Source organism: Melanerpes formicivorus, unplaced genomic scaffold (assembly GCF_026170545.1).
Source record: "Melanerpes formicivorus ecotype bairdi unplaced genomic scaffold, bMelFor1.0.p_v2 SCAF_19, whole genome shotgun sequence".
Taxonomy (NCBI): Eukaryota; Metazoa; Chordata; class Aves; order Piciformes; family Picidae; genus Melanerpes; species Melanerpes formicivorus.
Window position 1 is genome coordinate 8,505,961 of NW_027142371.1, and position 19,034 is coordinate 8,524,994.

Below are 19,034 nucleotides of genomic sequence, written 5' to 3' on the forward strand. Positions count from 1 at the left end.
ATTATTATTATTTTAGAATGTTACTTCTGCATTTATCATGTAGTAAAAAATCTCCTCTCTATGCAAAATGAGAGCCTTGTACAGGCAAGATAAACCTAATGCACAGGGGCAGTTCTTGAGGTTCCAATGAATACGTGGATGATGGAAACTGTAAATTATAAATGATACCTAGAACCTCCTCCCACACTCTAGACTCTGACCAGTATAGAAGGGGAGGAATTAGTGCACTGCAAGCTCTCCACCATTGAAGTGGCCTCCAAGGGTGGGTTTTGAGGCACCACTTAGCTTTTCATCTTTTGTTTTCCTGCAGTTATAAATGGAGGGGGAATGTGAATTGAATACAGGGCAGCAGTACAGTAACAGTACTGCCAGGTTTGAATCACAGCTTTCCTGGGTCAGGGCTGAAAACTGCAGGTCAGGTCACAGGCACTGGTATTTCACAACTTCCCTTGTATGAGCTGCCCATCCTTAGAGGGAACAAAATGCAAAAGGCAGGCAGTTGAGGGGAACACCATTGTTAACCATCAGTGGAAATTGGAATAACATATCCCTGCACCACAGAGGCAGGCTGCACAGATAGATGTTCTCCATGAGTCCAGTAGAGAAGCAGGAATCTGCTTAGGAAGGCTATTTTTGGACATCTGTCCAGTGTTTAAACCCCGGGCTCTTCCTCTTTGTTGCCTTGGTTCCAGACCATCCCTTCCTCCTGGCTTCCTAACATGCCTTTGCCACCAGCGTGCCACAAGGGCTGGCAAACTGCTAAGCGGCTTTGTTCCTGTGTCCCAACCTGCCAGGGATTACACACTTGCAGTTGATATTATTGTGCAATTGAAAAGAGGGAAGGAGTCGTGAAAAACAAACTATTTCGAGGCGGGTTTCTTTGGCGGGCTCCCGCGGGAGCAGTCACCTCGCCTTCACCTCCCACCTGTACCCCTGGGTATCCCCGGGAGCCGCCGGGACTTGTAGTCTGGGATAGGCTTGGACTGAGGGGGCGCCCGCAGGGCACCCCGGGCATCTGCAGGGCCCGGCGGGGGCCCCAGTGCCCGCAGGGTGTTCTGTGTGCATGGACGGCACGGCCCGCGGGGCCACTCCCTGTGGAGCGAGGGAGCTCCACGGCTGGGTCGGGGACAGCTCTGCCGCCGTAGGGGGACTGGCCGCTGGTCTCGGCGATCCCTCGCAGGGCCGCCCACCGTCAGGGCCGCGGTACCGGACTACGCGCCCCGAGCACCCCTGCGCGGAGCGGGGCGGAACGGGGCGGGGCGGGCGCGGCCCTACAAAGGCGGCGGCTGCAGCGGGCGGCCGCTACTCACCGGCACCGGCGGGAGGGCGCGGTGCCGCCCGCGCTCCCGGGACAAAGCGCGGCCATGAACCGGCTGTAGGCCCCTGGCAGCCAGCCGCTGCCCCGCTCCCTTCGGCCGCCGTGGGGGCTCCGAGGGGTGGTGTGGGGGTGTTTCTTCTCGTCGCCGGCGGCGCGGGGTGGATGCCGGCTGTGACCGGCCGCGCCCGGCACCATGCACACCGTGCAGAAGGACACCACCTTCACCAAGATCTTCGTCGGGGGGCTGCCCTACCACACCACCGACTCCTCCCTCAGGAAGTACTTCGAGGTCTTCGGGGACATCGAGGAGGCGGTGGTGATCACCGACCGGCAGACGGGCAAATCCCGGGGATATGGCTTTGTAAGTGTCGCTCCTCGCGTTTGCGCCCCTCCGTCCCGCTCCACTTCCCGACGGGCCGGGCGGCGCTGCTGCTCCCCCCGCCACGCCCCGGCGATGGGGGCTGACAGCGGAGTCCCCGGGCCGCCAGACCCACTCCGGAGTAGCTCGGTGCTGTCGCCCGTCCCGTTGCTGCGATGGGGCCCGAAGAGGGTATGCCTAGTGCGAGCGGGAGCGGGGTGGCTCGGCCAGGACAAAAGCTGGGGCAGGGGGCCCGGGAGGAAGGTCCCTCGGTGGGGGACACCCTCCATACCCGCCGCGATCGTGCCGTTCATTTCAGCACCTTCCCTCGGTCCTGTCGCCTTGTTTCTTTGCGGGCTTCATAGCGGCGAGCCGAGCCCTCGCTTAGCACCGTAATCGGCAGCTGCCAGCCCCCTCAAATGCCGCTGCTTCGGGAGTCCTGGGACTGGTTCCACCAACTTCTTCCAACCGCAGAGGGGAGGAGGTGGAAAAGCACGGGAAAACAACTGGCGACAGCCCAACAGAGTAACTGTGCGAGGGGGGAGCCCTCTTTTCTGTCAAGTCCCCAGGAGCCTTTCCCATCTCGCTGCTTAGAGGAGTTTAGTTCCCGATCCGAAATAGAACAATAAATAAACTCCACTTAGTGCCTGTTGCTGGAGTGTTTATAAAGTGCTGTTGCTATAAACAAGGCTGTTGCTTAATTTCAGGTGACCATGGCAGACAGAGCTGCAGCTGAAAGAGCATGCAAAGACCCCAACCCCATCATCGATGGCAGGAAAGCAAACGTCAACCTGGCATATTTGGGAGCAAAACCAAGAAGTATTCAAACTGGTGAGGCATCCAGGAGATCTCATCTCTCTATATATTAGAATAACTTGCAAGACAAGGAAACAAGTTGCTCAGGCTGGAATCACCTGATCTGATGATGTGTGCTCATCACTCACAGTTCTGATTGTTGACTGAGGATACTGTATAGTCCAGTTGCCTCTCTTCCATATTTTCTTGCTTGTCCCAGTTAAACTCATGTTGTGCACCTAAGTTCATATAACTGAGTCAAAGCTCTTTTCTTCCATGGCTAGTCTGGTTTTGTTATCATGTTCTTTGCGTCAGTATTGACAGATCACTTTCATCATTCCATCCTTTGGCCACAGGGCCCAGTGCGTAAAACAAAGCGTTATATCCCACTGTTCCATGGCAGCACTTTCACACTCTTCTCCAGTCTGATTTCCCATCTGGTCCTTGTATTTATCACACACACTGCTTACTTCTATGTGGGGCTCTGAATTTGCTCACACGCATAGCGGACAAAATGCACGTACGTGTGGTCTGAGGGATAAATGTGCCTGGATAATGTGAGTGGAATGGTACAATGCATGCTGTTCATTAATATTCCTTTTTCTCTGACTTTTGTTTTCAGGTTTTACCATAGGTGTGCAGCAGCTCCATCCAGCCTTCATTCAGAGACCCTTTGGGTAAGTGGAAATGTTTCTTAACAGTCTGTTTGAAATCAAATTCATGAATCAACTGCCTCGTTATTTAAAATGTGTGGGAAAAAAACCCCAATCACATAGCTGTCAAGAGTGGACAGTTTTAACAGCTGTTGCTAATGTTGGGAGTGCTTTATTTCTGGTGAAGATTTCGGAATTTCTCTGCATTTGTCAACTTTAATGTAATTCCCAAAGATCCTCCTTTATCTTCAGTAAGTCTTAGTCATAATAAACCCAGTGCAGTGCTTGCTGCTTTGCCAACTTCAAGAATTCACGGGCATTCAAATAAATGGAAAATAGTTTCTCTATTATAATACTTAAGGTGTCAAAGCAATTAAGCAAATTCTGTTCTCATGTATCTTAAGTAAGATCTTGTGCTTCCTCTGTGCCATTTCCCACGTAGTAATGTTCAGAGTACAGTTTTATCCTAGAAAACAAATTGCATTGGAACCAAAGTCTGTTACTTAATGAAAGTAACATTAGGTCAAAAATTGATTTTGGACAGATGTTATACAAGGCTTGAATAGGCTGCAAAAGTGGGCTTTTGTCTGCTGTTTTCAATAGCTTATACCATCCCTACTCGGTTAGAAAAGTCCTCTTTTTATACATCTAATAGGATCTGGCAGCTGCTCGGCAAAAGACAAGTGTGCTTCACGAGAACAATAGTGACTGTCATACTGCCTTCATTTAACTGTTTAATGATTGATGCAGTTCTTTTTTTACACCATTTCAGAAAGTGAATATTGATAGGGGGGGGTTATTATTATTTTCTGAGAGCATTAAGAAAGTAGGTGCATTTAAATGTCTTTTTTTAAAGCTTTTGAGCACTGCTCTGTTGTGGGTTTTGTGTGACTCTAATATAAATAGATGGGATTTTTGCCTTTGTCAACAGAAGCCCTTCAGCCCTTTCCTGCTCTCTGCTTGTGGTTTTTTGGGGGGGAGTGTTGATTTTGTGTGTGTGTGCTTTGCTTTGGTTTGTTTTTATTCTTTAAAAGAAAAAAATCTACTAACAACAAAACAGAAACTTTCACTCCTCTGTCCTCATGGCTGCAGTTGCCAGCTGCCTGGGTAATCTCGTTCTAGTGAGTTTGTGGATGTAAGAGACTATGTTGCCACAATAGTGCACACCCAGTGTACGAGTGCTGTGTATGGTTCAAACATGCCAGTTTTCCTAAGTGTTTATGGCTCTGCTGGAAAGACCCAAGGAACATCTGTCATGAAATGAACAGTCTTTTTTTTTCGGTGCAAGAGCCCTGCTAGTTACACAGACAAGATGCTGCATTTTAATAGCTCTCTTTGCATAGGAGCTACAATAACTGCCTTAGCCTATGAAGTAGGCAGCAGCAGTACTGTCAAGATGTGAAGCCTAGAGGTTTTTCATATTGCACAGAAAGTTGATATTAAAGCCAGCCTGTTAAAGAGTTTTTCAATGCGTGCTAACAGACAAAAGCAAAATGGTGAAACGTGTTAAACTTCTGGTGCTGGCAGGAGTGATGGTGTGTGCCTGTTCCTCTTGAAGATAATCTGCTGTTCTGTGGGTGCCCTTCCTACCTAGCAGCTGCAGCCCTGCAGCTCTGGAAAACCCAATTTCTCTTTCTGAACAGTTTGCTTTGGGTTTTACATGCAGGAGTATCAACTAACTGCATGTTCCTTGTGATCTAGACAGTTACTGTTCCAGTTCTTAGGCATTGGTTTCATCATTAAACCAGCAGAGCTGCAGTTAGCACATACAGCAGAGAGCACTATAAATTATTTATCAGTTGCCAAGAGACAGGAACCAGGAGAACTGGAGGGTTGGAGGGAGAGGATTATATATCATTATTTGCAAGCATCCGTAAACAGTTTCATTGCATTCAGCAGCAGTCACTAGAAATGTAGACTTGACAAAATAGGGAGCCACTTACCTGAACACCATGACTGGAGTTGCTCTCTTGCTTCTGAGCAAAGCATCAGGTGCTCAGTCAATCAACAGAGATTGGCTGCCAGTTCCCTGTTTTGTCTCATCAGTGGACCAGCAAAATTAAGAGCCGGCCAAGGTCCACTCTTACATTCCTTTGAGCCCACAATTTCCTTGGCTTTTTGTGGGATGGACAAGGAGTTTATCAAGGTCTGTCTGCCTTTGAAAGCTTTATCAAATTGCTGTTGCCCATTTACTCTGCACAGTGAGAGGTGCATCCTGACCTTCCCCAAGTGAAGCTCAGTAAGTTGTCTGCTTTGCCTATAGTGTAAGATGTTGCCTGGTTCTCCCTCCTGTAGTTCCTGTCTCCACAAGTGATTGCGACAAGGGGTTGGCATGTGGTTTCCAAAGACCCGTTGTTATGGGACATGGGATTCTAGGTGTGCAAGTTGAACCTGGCATAAATGAGCATCCCATTAACTGCTAGGAAGTTAAATAAGAGAAAATCAGCCAGTCATGTTCCAGCTGTCAAGCCACAAAATGCAGGTTTTGGTGAAAGCTGAAATGAATGGAAACTATGAAAATTACCCAAACATCAGTAAGGTTTATTTATAAACTGAAGGTTTCCCCCCAGCCCCAGGCACCCAAATGCAGCTGTAAATGCTGCCTGGGGTATGCGGAACAGAAAGAGAAACCATGAAGAGCCTTTCTCCTTCCTCCTGCTGTCCCGGCTGGGGAGGCACTCACACAGCAGACAGCACGGAGTCGATAGTAAATCCTGGTTTGAAAAGCAGTCTCGAGATTGTCATAACCTGAGATCTTAACAGTAGTGCAAGGCAAAGGAGGCATCTGTGTCAGGGTGACTCAGAGATCTGGTTTCTGAGTTTAGGGAAGCAGCATTAGGCCTGAGGGCTTAGCCTGGAGCTTACAGACTGCTTTGCTGGGAGGCAGCTGATGATACCGCAGCATGTTCCTGCAGCCAGCACAGAGCTGTGCTCACACAGTCAGAGAAGGGGGGAGAGCTTTGGAGCTCTCTTCCTGCAGCAATGTGCCTTTTAAGAAATTCTGAGAAACATATGAAACTTCTTGGAAGCTGGTAGGAGCGATTGTGTAGACCCTTGACCAGGAGTAGAACATGGTGATGTAGCAGAGCTGCTTGGTGCCCCTCTCTTGGTCCTTTTCTCTGTGACTCCAGTGTCTGAGACGGGCTTGAGCCTGTGCAGGGAATGGGGATTCCCAGGTTCTCCTCCTCTTAGCTATGCTTGCTGCTCTGGACTTGAGCAGCATCTGGCAGATGCATTCTTGTGGCTGTGCCTCAGCAGAGGAGCTATCTGTGTGGGAGATCTACCAGTGACTGCGTAAGGGACTGAGCTCTTGGAAGCATGCAGCTGTCTCTTGCAGCAGGATCTAGCTCTCCCTGTATCTGCGTGTTAGATGTTGCTCCAGAGACCTCACTGCAAGTCCTTGACCCTCAGACTCTGGTCCACATTTGGTTTCAGGCAGTATCAGAAAGTTAAACTTACCTGAGGTGAAATGTCATTGTACTGTTGTTGGGGTTAAGATGTGAAGAAAGTCCCTCTTTGTGTCAGCCCACCCTCCCTTGCAGCTGTTTATCCTCAAAACGTCTCTATTGGGTTAAAAATAGAAGGAAACAAACTTTCATCTTTTCTGTGGTTATGCTTTGTAAACCAGCACACTCTGGCCTTGCTCTGTTCAGCCCCTGTCAGCTGGCATTCCCTGTGCTCCAACTTCCAACTTTGGTGCACTGGCACCAAAGAACTGTCTGGCAGCAGGACCCTAACCTGGCTCATGAGGAGCTCCCTGGGGATGGTGTACACAGCACCTGTTGTTGATCATGTGCCAGTAACATGAAAGGTTTGGGAGGTGTGATTTCCTAAGAAACAGTCAAACCCATTTTCCAAACTGCTTCAGCTGCTGTGATTACTGCTATTGAGATGAAATGCTTGCCAGTCAGAGCTCTTTTTCTTGGTTCTTTTTGTTTGTTTGTTTGTTTTTTAAGAGTAGCCATGTGTTTACAGATAGATTAGATGACTTTATGAATTTTCTTGGACATTTCCTTCAAGGTAACAAATGCTGGTATCAGATCTAAAGGGCTCAGTATGCAATTTGTTTTGTATTTGGGCTTGGTTTGCTCCTGTCCTGCATCCCGTACAGGCCTGCAGAACAATACAAGGGAGAGCATGATCTGATATGTTGACCTTGCACTTGGCTACTTAAGTGGTGTGCCAAGCTTGAGGCAGCAGCACACATTTTGCAAGGGACAGGTGATGGGTGCCATGTGCCATTCTAGTGCAGTCAGGGTACAGACCTGTGTGTGATGGCGGGCCAAGCTGAGCTGGCTCTAGCTTTGTCTTTATCACAGTTGACTTGGGTTGTGCTGTCGTCTCTGTATGATTCTATCACATTCAGTGGATTCGCTCTTCATGCTCACCAGCAGAAGAGCGGCCTCAGAAGCAGCACAGCCCTAATTCCATTCCATTTGTTGCAGAAGCTGGGGAGTAGCAGATGTAAAGTTCTCCTGTTTTGACCTGGCTGGTGCCATGTAGTTGTGGTGTGGCAGATTCATGCATGCATCTGAATTTTCAGAGCAGTCCAGCTCCTGCTTGGTCTCATCTTTCCTTTGGGCAGCTGTTGACACACTGGGTCCTAACTCTGGAGTATTAAACACATGCCCAGTAATTCAGATGATGAATGCTGCTCTGATCAGCCTGCTTCTGAGCTGAGAACACCAGCGAGGGAACTAGACAGTTGTGCTGATAATTTGGTAGCAAGGACACTGGGTCACTTCTAAATATGACTTACATGAAGAACTTGTTCCCCACAGATGGGAGCAAGCTACATGCCAGAGCTAAATATACTCTATGATCACAAAAGATGAAAAGTTGTGGACCTCAGAGTTAAAACTGAGTCTCCTATTTCTTGGTCTCTAAATCCTGTAAACAGGATCGGTTGTCCCCTGCAATTTCCCTGTTGACAGGTTTGATCATTTCAGCTCCCCTCTGTCATAGCTGAGCTGCTGCTGCCTCTGTTCTTGGCCAAAGCAGTGGAGGCTGGGAAAGTCATGCCAGGGGCAGGCTTACAATCCCCTCCCCATGATTCCAGCTTGCAGAATGGTGTGGAAGAGATGACATGGACACTCTGGAACGGTTCAGGCACAACTGGCAGCAGCGATCACTGAAACTCTTACAATGAAATTTATTTCTTGTTTGAGAAACTATGTGATTTTTTTTTTAGTGTAATCTTTTATCAAAAATAGATATTTCATTGCTTCTGCCATAGCTTAAGCATTCTACTTCAAAATACTTCCTCTATCCAAAAAAAGCATTTTTGATAAATCAAACATGTGGATGGTTTTAATTAAAGCCAGTGAAAGGGATCATGTGTAAAGAAAGTCTGATAAAAAATGGACCCACTGAAAGTAGTTGGTTTAATGTATATTATGCCAACACTTACCAGGTACTTGAGAAGACTTCAGAGATGTTTCTGCCTTTGGTTTTCTCAAAATTACAGAAGAAAATTAGAAAGCTTGGTTAAAGGCAGAATTCCTTTAACTAAGGACCTCTGGTTTTCCTCCTGTGTGGACAGGGTGAATCTACCATCCTCTGGGGTTTCTCACATTGATGCAGAGGGACTTGATCTCCTGTAGTGCCCTGGTGTGAAGCATTTTCTGTCTCTTCTGTCAGTTCATTTCTGGTTTGGGTGTGCTGATAACTTCAAAGAGGAGGGTTTTTGCCTTTTCTGGATAGCTGACTAGTTGTGGATAAACTTCCATGTGGTTTTTTCCTTGGTGCCAGATGGCTCTCATTTCAGGCAGATAGTATCTCCTGTTACCTGAGTGGGTTTTTTTTTCAGCCTACTTCTCCAAAACTGTTTTTGGTGTGGCCCAGCATGCCTCTGTTTTGGATGTTTTTTATTCCCCTTTGGATGCAGGGGAAGTAAGATACAGAGGATAAAGCTGTGAATTACTGAGCTTGACTAGCTCATGGTGGAGCTCAACGTGTTAATGTTGGACTCTGAGTTGAGAGGAAGGATTAGATGTTTGTGAGAAGATGCACTCTGTGGTCTGTAATTGTTTTGTTTTGTTTTCATTTGATTTATTATTTCCACACACCTCTGCACCAGCTATGGGGTGTAGATGGCATTTCTTCTTCCTTGTTTTTGTGGGATCCACCTTCCTCTGCTATGGGCCCTTAGTTTGTTGCATTGTGAGCTCAAGATGTGCTAACACTGTAAAATGAGGACGTTGCTGTGCTGTGGTAGGTTCTCAGCTACTACATTACTTCCTGTTCCTTAAATTTTCTCTCTCCTTCCAAAAAGAAAAGAAATTGGAATGATGGATTGCTCTTGTACCCTTAAGTTGGCACGTGTCTTTCTCAAGCAGCAGAGGTTATCGCTGAGTACTGAAATGTACTCACTTTTCCTCTTGTACTGATTCCAACTTGGGACAGTCTGTTGCAGAAGGTTGTTCCTTCGTGATTGCCACCAGTATGGTGACATTTGGTCCCAACAGGGAAACAGGGCCAGAGGACAAGTAGAAGTCAAACAGATGAATTAGTTACAAGATGAGCAGAAGTTGTGTTGGTTGGTTTGCTGTTTTGTGTTTGTGTCATAGTGTAGTAGGTGAGGTCAAATACTGTACTATGGAGCTGAAGGGTTCATCCTTGTCCTACTTCAATCTGGCTGATGAGGCAGAAGCCATTGACATTTCAAAGAACATTTTCATGAGCTTCAGAAAGGATGTTTCAAGATTCAGAGATTTGTCATGTCAGTGGTTGAAAGCCAGCCTGTCAGTGAATGATGATGGGTGGCAGAGTGATTGAGGCACAATGAATGTACTGATCTTCACCGAAGTGTTGGTGCATCAACTCTACGTGATCTTCTCCCTGAGCAAAAGTCCTTGTTGACAGGCAGGGAATGCCCTGTCCACGCTCTAGCCTGTAGCCTTTCCTCATCATGTCTGGATTTAAGAACAGGACCTGAATTTCTCATGTTTCTACAGCCTGTCATTGTGACTGGGGCCCATATGGTATGTTCTGACAAGCCTACCACCACTCCACACAGGTTTACTTAAAGTGGCTCCATGAGGTGAGTGCTGGCTTGGGAGTGTCCTTCAGGAATGATCTTGGGCATGAGTTACATCAGGATACCTGTGCATCACCAGCTCCAAGGTGGTGTGGCAGCACTGCTAATTCAAGTGTGGAGCTCCTGGATTGCTGCTGTGTTCCTTGGTGTTGCTGGGGTGTGCTTCTCAGAACAGCTTCTGTTTGGTGCCTTTAAACTCAAGAACCCACTTCAAAATACACTCTCAAATCTGTTACCTGAGCTATGGTGGGAGGTGTTACTTCACCAGAGGTGGTTTTCATATTGTCGTGGACAGCTGTGCCTGTGCTCAGCTTGTTCTGCAGTACCAACTGAAGCCCGACACTGCCTGCCATCACACATTGTGACAGTGTGGGTGTCCCTGTAGCAGCTAATGGATCAACTCTAGTGGAAATGGAGGACAAATTCCTGGGGTCAAATGCCAGAATTTGTGCCTTTGCTGGCAGACACAAAGGGCTCTGTTTTCTTTTATTCTTCAAGGAATAAAAGGCTGGTCGTGGCGGTGGCATTTGTGTGCTGATCTCTGTGAGACTGCCAAGAGCCCTTGTGCCCCTCCTTGTTTCCAAAGTGTTTATGTGATGCTCTGTCCCCCTTTCAGAGGGTTCCACCTGTCTCCCACATCTCCAGAAGCAATGAAACCAGCTCCCGTTGTGGCTAGCAGAGATCAAGGGGGTCAGGAACTCTTGCTTGCTGTTCCTCCCAGACCTGTGAGGCTTGCAGGAGTTGCTCGTTGCTCATGCACAGGAAGCCCTGCAGGATAGGGGAACACCAAGAAAGTACAGCTAAAACACGTTTTAGGTGTAAATCTGGTACAATAAAATATACAAGACACCTCTGAGGTGAGCTCTGGCAGATAGAACTGCAGCTGAGGGAGAGGAGAGGGCCTCATTAGCTTATTCCTCTTCCTTGCTGTTTGGGAAGAGGTGTGGGATGCATCACCATCTGACTTGTCCCTTCTGCCTGCCTGCTGTGGATACCCACCAACCACCTCTGCCCAGCCAGTGCAATGGGGAGAACCAGGAGAAGGCAGGTTTTAAAGACTTCACTCTTTCATCAGGCAGCACCTCCTGGAGCTGAGGGTGCTGGCAGCTGCAAGCCTCACCTGATGCATTTGAACATCTCCACCCAGGACTACACAAAACGAGCTGCTTTTGTTCTGCCCTTCATATTGTGCAGTGCAAAAGCAGAAGCCAAGCCTGCATCTCCTCTGCCAATGGCTCTGTAACCATTTCTTTTGTTCTGTCTTTCTATTTTGGCTGCTGGGGCAGTGTGGCATTGTGCCACGTAGTTAGGAGCATGGGCTAGCTTGGGGGCCCGGCTGCCCTCCTGCACCTCCACAGCCTTCCTGAGGCCCTCCTGCAGCCAGCTCTAGACTTAGGTTTGCCCACACCGATTGTTTTGTGGCCTTTGCCCACGATTAATCTTATTGCCATAAGCATCTCCTATGTCTGCTGTTCACAGGATGACTGTGTGGTGGCCATGGCTGATCGCTTGGTTGATGTTTTATAATCACATTGTGTGTGTTCTAGATGAAGTTCTCTTCTGGCTGGCAGAGCCAGTTGTGGGGGATGGAGACAAACTGCAGGGAGGGAGGAAGGGAAAAGCTTCTTAAAACACAGATGTGACTCACTCTGTAGAAATTCAGATTAGAGTTTGCTGATTTCTAGAAAAAGGATGCCAAAAGAGCTGCCTTTTTTTCCTTCTTCTCCTGAAAGATCTTCTTCAGAAATAATGGAAGGGAGGGGAAAACATTTTAAGACTTTCTGTGGGTGCTAAACATAGCCAGCAGAGAACTTCATTGTACTGCACTGGTTTGTTTTGTTTGTAGCTGCAAGTCATCAAAGTGACCTTAGCTTGGGTTGTGTGTTTTGTTTTGATCGATAAGTTACTATCTGGCCACCTAATTTGGAAGTCCAGACTGCATAATATCTTGATTGAAATTTGTAGCTAAATTATTAGAACCCCACAGGCCAAAAGAACTTTCTCTTTTACATAGAAGCAGATTCTGGAGTTGCTGAGTGTGATTTTCTTCTTTTTTTCCCCCCTAGTGCAGTAAGCTTTGGTGTGTGATGTGTGCTTGTGTCTGCATTGGGCCAGGATGTATTTCTGGAAACAGAGTGGGGGAGTTCTTATTGCCTTCCTAGCTAATGGTGCTTTTTATTCAAAGTAGCATTGAAGAGCTGGAATTTTTCCTTGCTGAGGAAAAAATAGTGCAGGATGTTGCAGATTTGCTGTCTCTCTGGAGCACACCATGGAACCCACATTGGAGGAGCTGTGCATGTGATGGCAAAGCCAGCATGTGGAGTTTATTTGGGATGAAGTGGGAGTGTGCACTCACCCTGGCAGCCTCACATGTGGGTGGTGTGCAACCTCCAAAGAGAAACTGGGTGACAGCAAGGGACACAGGGGTGACCTGCAGAACTGTTCACACAGGATGATGCTCAGGCTGGATAGCTCTGGGGCTCTCAATGTCCTCCTGGTCATTTTGCAGGCAGAGGCTCAGTGCCTCTGTACAGGAAAAGTGCTCCTTCCCAGCTCCTGCTCCTTCCAGCTTCTGCTCCTGTTTTTCAGTGAGTCAGGAGTGTGGGGACTGTGCATTTGATTTTTGTTGTATTTGTGGGATGCCACATATAGGGAGAAGCAACAAGCAGCCAGAGCATCCATCAGCAATCCAGGATGCAGGCTGTAGTCCAAACTCAAAGGGGTAGATCAAGAGGTGTGTGTGGGGTCAACTCATGTCACCCCTAAGGGTTACATGGGCCAGTGCCAGGGAATGCCTCTGCAAAAGCATTCTGTGATTCTGTGAAAGCTTCCCCCAGACTCTGGCAGGCTGAGAGAAGCAGTGTTGTACCTCTGTGTTGTTTAAACACAAAATGAAACAAAATGAAACCCTAGTGCCTAAGGGTGAAAACCTCTGGGCTGGGGCTAGGCCCAGTTCCTTAGGAGAGATGGCTGCTGTTCCTAGTGATGCTCCTTTTGAGGTGGCCTCTATATATCTAACAACCCTGGTTTTGGAGGCAGCAGCATTGCTGGAGGGGTGCAGAGAAGAGAACACTCATTCTCTCATTGTGCAAATTGCCTCAAGATAAAAAAACAAAACAAAGAGCATACGTGAGTGGGAAAATGAGAGAAAATTCAGCTCAGATGAGTCCTTGTTTGTGGGAAGCCTTTCTCCTGCCTGAAGAGCAGGTTAGCAGCATTCAGAGCTGGTTGCAAAGCAAAAGGAAACAGCCCCATAGCTGCTGGGTAGGAGAGACCAGCCCCAGTTGGACGCTGGTATGTTGTAGGTGGTGGCTGAGACCTAGGACAGAGCCTTGTGTATAATGAGGGCAGCCAGTGACCCACCCAGCAGAAGTGCCCAGTCCTGGCTACAAGGGGCCATGAAGCACCAGAGCATTTGGTCATGGGAAGTCAGCTGGGGTTTTCAGACCCAGAGCTCAGATGGGCAAGTGGGCAAGATCTCCTCTGCCCAGGCAGCTGAGCTCATCTTTAAAGAGTAGTTCAGGCACATACAGGCCTGTCTTGTGAAAAGCTAGTGGGAGGCTTTGAAAAGTGGTTGGTTGACAATGTGCTGTCACACATCCACACAAAAATCCCCAAAATATTTGAATCTACATAAGCTCTCTGCAGAGTTTTACCTTGGTTTTCTTTTTTGCTTGCCTAAACGACTTGGGGTTGGGGGCAGGGTGGAATGAGCTCTCCAGAGGATGGCTTTTGGTTCATGCTGTTGCCTTAAACGATTCAGCAAGCAGCTGGCCAAAGAGACCTTCTCCAGAGTGTGCACTTTTTTGGGGTGCACGTGACTGATCCATCAGTGGCCCGTGTCTGCTGGTGACAATCTGCACTCCCATGTTTCTTAAGCCCCAAATCTGTCAAGCTTGTGCACAGTAGAGCAGCCAAGGGCCATGCAGGTAGATCCTGTTTGCACTCTGTGGTTGATGTGTGATTGCCCGTTTTTGTCTGGCCCACAACAGTTTGTGTGGATGGGTCTACACCTTCAGATTTGCCCAGTTGTTGGTCATTGAAGCTTCTTGTGGGCCCTGTGGAAATTACAGTCCTTTCATTTTGCTGCCCTTTTCTTTTCTTCCCCCCCCTCCATCAGGAGTTTCTAGCAAATTACTGGGTCCTGCATTAATCATCTCTGGGATCTTTCAGTCAATAGACTTTAATTGTGTGGGGTCATGTTAAGTTCCTCTCGGCAGCATGGCTACTTCAGGGCAGGGACAAATGAGCTGGGGCTTTAGGAGCTGCACTGAAAGGGCAGAGGAAATGCCAGGGCCTGGCTGGCCACAGAGCCTGGATGTGGAAGCTCATGGAGCACGTGGGCATTGCTGCTGGGTCAGGAGCTGCTGGCACAGTCACTACTGAGCAGTGTTGCTGAAGGGAAGAAAACCAGAATTTAATCTCTTGTGTTTTGCAACAAGCACCCTGTAGCATTGCCCCAGACACCCAGTGTTATGGAAACACAGGCTTGAATGTGTGGTAACTGATAACAGCTGGCAAGCTGGAATGCCTGCAGCTGTGCCTGGGGGCAATGGTCATCCCTGGTGGGATGCTATGTTGGTGGGACAACAGAAGCATAACCTGATGTCCTGGCTGCTGGGAGGTGCCAAGTAGGGGCTGTGGTTTCTCGGGAACCTTTCCCAGGGTTTGTGCAGTGCAGGGGAAATGTGGATCTGGAGGATATGGACACATGCAGGGAAAGGCAGGGAATGTGGAGGCCAGGGAGATGTGGTGACCCAGTTAGGCAAGGGCTGTGTTGTAGACATCTAGGGAGGTTACCTTGAAGACCAGCAGCCTGGATAGTGGAAGGTACAAGACATGGTTACCAGGGTGTGTGTCTGTTCTTGCCTTCCATGCTTCACCTTGCACTACTTCCACTCTTGGGATCTAGGAGTGTTTGCTTTTCATTGCCCTCACCCGGAGCAGCACCCCTCATTTGAGGGCAGCACTGTCGGGCAGCACTGTTTCTGTGGCTGATGCACATGAATTTGGGGGTGAAGGAGCAGGACATGCAGGCTGGAGGGAGCCCAACTCCTTGCTGACTCTCTCCTTTTGCCTCCCCAGACTCACGCCTCACTATGTTTACCCCCAAGCTATCATCCAGCCCAGCGTGGTGATCCCTACCCCTGTGCAGTCCATCACGTCTCCCTACATCGACTACACCGCCGCCAGCCAAGCCTATTCCCAGTACACCACAGCTGCCTATGATCAGTACCCCTACGCCGCCTCCCCTGCTGCCGGCTTCGTGGGATATGGCTACACGGGCGCAGTCCAGCCTCCCATCACCGCCAGCAACCCAGCAGCTCCCACCACCGCCTTCGTGCAGTACCAGCCCCAGCAGCTGCAGCCTGACCGCATGCAGTGAGGCCCTGCCCATGCCTTCGCCACCGAGGACAATCTCTTACAGTGGTAGGATATGACTAGGACAAGAAAAGCAGCGACAAGGAAACAAGGAAAGAAACAAAGCAACGACAAACAAAAAGAGAAATAAACCACCCCATCCCTTTACCCCCTTCACACAGGTGCATATCCATACCTGAGCTATTTATAGTGTTAAGGGCAAACCCACGGTGCAGTCTGACTGTGCTTACAAAAATGGACTTCTGGTAAGTTGGTTTTTGGGGGGGGGTTATTTTTTGTTGGGGTTTTTTTTTTCCTGCAGTCTGGACAGATACTGTCTTGAAGATGTTCCAAAAGTGACTGAAATGTTTCACAGGGGAAAAAAAAACCCTCCAGATTCTTGCACACATTGCGGTCTGCTTCCCATCCCGCCATGGTCTCTCTCTGCCCCTAACCCCAATCTGCCCTTTCCTTCCTCATCCAACCCTGAAATCCTCTTCTTTACCGTTGAGGTACTCGGAGAACGTGGAAAAGAGCAATCTTATTTTCATTTTATTGTTGTTTTTTTTTTTTTGGTTGTACAAAAACTTTGTAATACTCAGAGATGCCTTACAGGAAAACAAAAAAGAAAAGAAAAAAAAAAAAGGAAAGAAAACCTATTTTTTAATATTTATTGCGATTTTATTCGCATGAGCTGTGAACTGCAGACGGAAGAATAGTAGTAAGTATCTGCCTTGTTTAATTCTCCTTTTACTAAATTATTGTATGTAGGTACAAAGTTCTTACAAGTAATTGCTGAATCACTTCAACATGCAAAAGGGAATATTGGCTTGAAGGAGAGCAGGATATTCCTTTAGTCAACGCACTGTACTATTTTCTTATGGTAATTGTTACTCTGTTAAGATGATCTCAAATTTAGGTATATTTTTAAATGCAAAAAAAAAACAAACAAACAAACCAAGAATACTGAACATTTTGTCTACTTTGGTAGATCCTTTGTTACAATGCTGCAACCTATGGAGACATTTACAGTATTTATGTGAAGCAGATTGGGGGCTGTTGGTCAGTGAAGCTTAGGAGAATAGCATGAGGTGGAGCAAGAGAGAGAGGAAAGGTGTTTGTGTCTCTGAACAAATGGGTAAACGTGACCTTTTTATGCCTATAATCCAGCAGCCAAATAAAGGAAGAGAACAGATGATGTAAGTTAAGTGCATTTCTACAAAGAACAGCAATAAACTATTTTAACTTTTAAAATGATTCAGTACTGTATGGTACCCTGTTTGCTTGGCTGAAGTCCACTAGGGAGTACTTTCAAACTGACATGGGCTGGCTACACTGAGCTGTCACCCAGCAGAACGGGCTCCTGGTGGGCTGGGAGTATGTGTTGTGCAGTGCAGAGAGGCTGGCAAGAGCCTTTGCCTGCATCCTGACCCAGCACTGCACTGCATGGGCAGGGCATGAGAGCTACCATCCCTCACAGGGCCCATGCACCGCTATTTGGGAGTTTTGTCTTGGTTCAGGGATGGGTTGCTGAGGGCCTCTAACCCAGCAGGACCCAGGCAGACTGCAGGTAACAGCAAGGCTCTGCCAGGGTGCTCACACCCCTCAACCCCATTTTTGATAGTGAGATGGCTGCATTTGTCTTTTTCCCCAACCAACCTGCTTTAGAAACTTGGGGTTCAGATTTTGACAGTTGCAAGCTTAAAGTACCAGTTTTTAAAAGTAAATAAAATTACTCTATTTGCTCATGCCAGTTACCTAGTTCATCTCTACAGAGGTTATGACAGGACTGGTTAGTGAATTCCCTGCACATTTTGCACCAGCATATATTGAAGATGACGAAGCCTCAAGCTGTCCTGAGGGCAGAGAGTGCTGCAGGATGAAAGCCCTGCTGCACGTAAAGGAACATGGAGGGCAAGTCTAATGTCATCAGTAGGCCTCGGAGTAAATAGCCCATCTCGATGAATGGAAACAGCTCCTTCCTCCCAGGCTCATACTGCGTAAGAACGCAGATCCTGGTGGGCCTCTGTTCAACCTGCTGGGGGTTTTGCTTACAGCTGTGTGGGTGACATTTATTTCCTTTTTAAGTAATTACTTTCTGGATGTGGCTGTGGGGCTGCCAAAGGAGAAGGAGCCGAGTGCCTCATCCAGCACGGTGCTGGCAGGGAGCACAGCCTGGCCTGAGAAACCTACTTTTGAAGTACTGTCGGGCCTGGAGAGATTATTCAGCAATTCTTCTTTCTTCCTGTCATGAGCCTTTCTAAGGAGGAGGGAGAGGCGAGGATTTTGGAGGCAGAAGGGGGCCCTGGGAGCTGCTGGGTTGTGCACAGCCACATGGTGAGGGGGTGCCCGTCCTTGGGCAGTGTGTCTGCCTGGCATGGGCACTGCTGAACGTCAGGTTTTGTCTTCACCAAGAGCCCATGCCTCCCCCAGACAACAGGAAGACCAAGGCCTTGTTGCAAAAATGCATCCAGTGCATTTTGAAGTGAGAAGAGTAATGATTTTCCATTTAGCTGACATTAATTTCCTGAAAGGTGGCCAAAACTGGCAGGAAGCAAGGGTGCAGGCAGCTGGGAACAGCAGCATGCTCCTTGCTTGACCTGGCACCCAGCATGCCACCACTGAGAGCCATTCCTGGCTCTCACTCAGCTTTGTCCCAGGCTCATTTTGAGAAAGGCACACCAAAACAGGAGCCCAACCTACCATCTTTCCAGTCACAAAAACCCAACAGTGCAATCACAGCCAGGTATGATATCCCCCGACCAGGATGTGCTGGCAGGGGGTGAAGGAAGCCTGTGGCCCTGAAAAGGAGCCCAAGTGCTTCCTTGGCCCAGTGCTGAGCCGGGAAGGAGGGAAGAGCCCAATGGGTCACTGTGTAAGAGGAACAAGAGTTAAGTGCAGTACATGAGGGGTGTGGATGGCAGGCAGTGGTTTGTGAGCCCTGACTAGCACAGGGCAAGTGCTTCAATCCCTTTGCAATTGCTTAAAAGTGTATTTTGTTGGGGTTTGGGTTTTTTTCTTTCTTTTTTTGTTCATATGTTGCCGAACGGCACAGCCTCCTTCGCCAGCATCGTGTGCCAGCCCTGCAGCCCAGCTTCTGTGCATAACAGCCCCAGCACCAAAAGTTTACAGCTGAGAGGGAAAGGCCAAGGGCAGGGTTGATTTGCATAGTAACTGGGCTGCTCTTGGCACTTACCCTTTAGAATAAAGTTCACAGCAAAATTATTTTACCCCCTCACATACAAGGAATGCTAACAGCATCCCTTTTTGTTTCCCACACCCCCCACACCCCCTTTCTGGTTGAAACACGTTTTCCCTCCTTTGTGCCTCCCTGAATCCTGCCAGCTTAGAGATTCCCTTGTTCAGGGGAGAGAGAGGTTAAAAAATAGGAAAAAAAAAGAAAAACTTAAGCCTGGGATTAAAAACCATCACTAAAATAGTTTGAATAACAAAGTCAACTGACTCGCCGGGAGCCCGGTGAATGCCTGTCACGTATCACCCCTCGGCCGG

The 19,034-nt window shown here is 48.1% G+C and overlaps 1 protein-coding gene across 1 annotated transcript; it reads left to right on the plus strand.

Annotated features, from left to right (window-relative positions):
• Positions 1 to 1,292: 1,292 nt before the first annotated feature.
• RBM38 (RNA binding motif protein 38) lies at positions 1,293 to 16,781 on the plus strand. Its single transcript, XM_068149998.1, has 4 exons — positions 1,293 to 1,679; positions 2,384 to 2,507; positions 3,094 to 3,148; positions 15,249 to 16,781. The coding sequence occupies exons 1-4, from the start codon at positions 1,512 to 1,514 to the stop codon at positions 15,547 to 15,549; spliced, it is 648 nt and encodes a 215-aa protein (XP_068006099.1). The 5' UTR covers positions 1,293 to 1,511; the 3' UTR covers positions 15,550 to 16,781.
• The last annotated feature ends 2,253 nt before the right edge of the window (positions 16,782 to 19,034 follow it).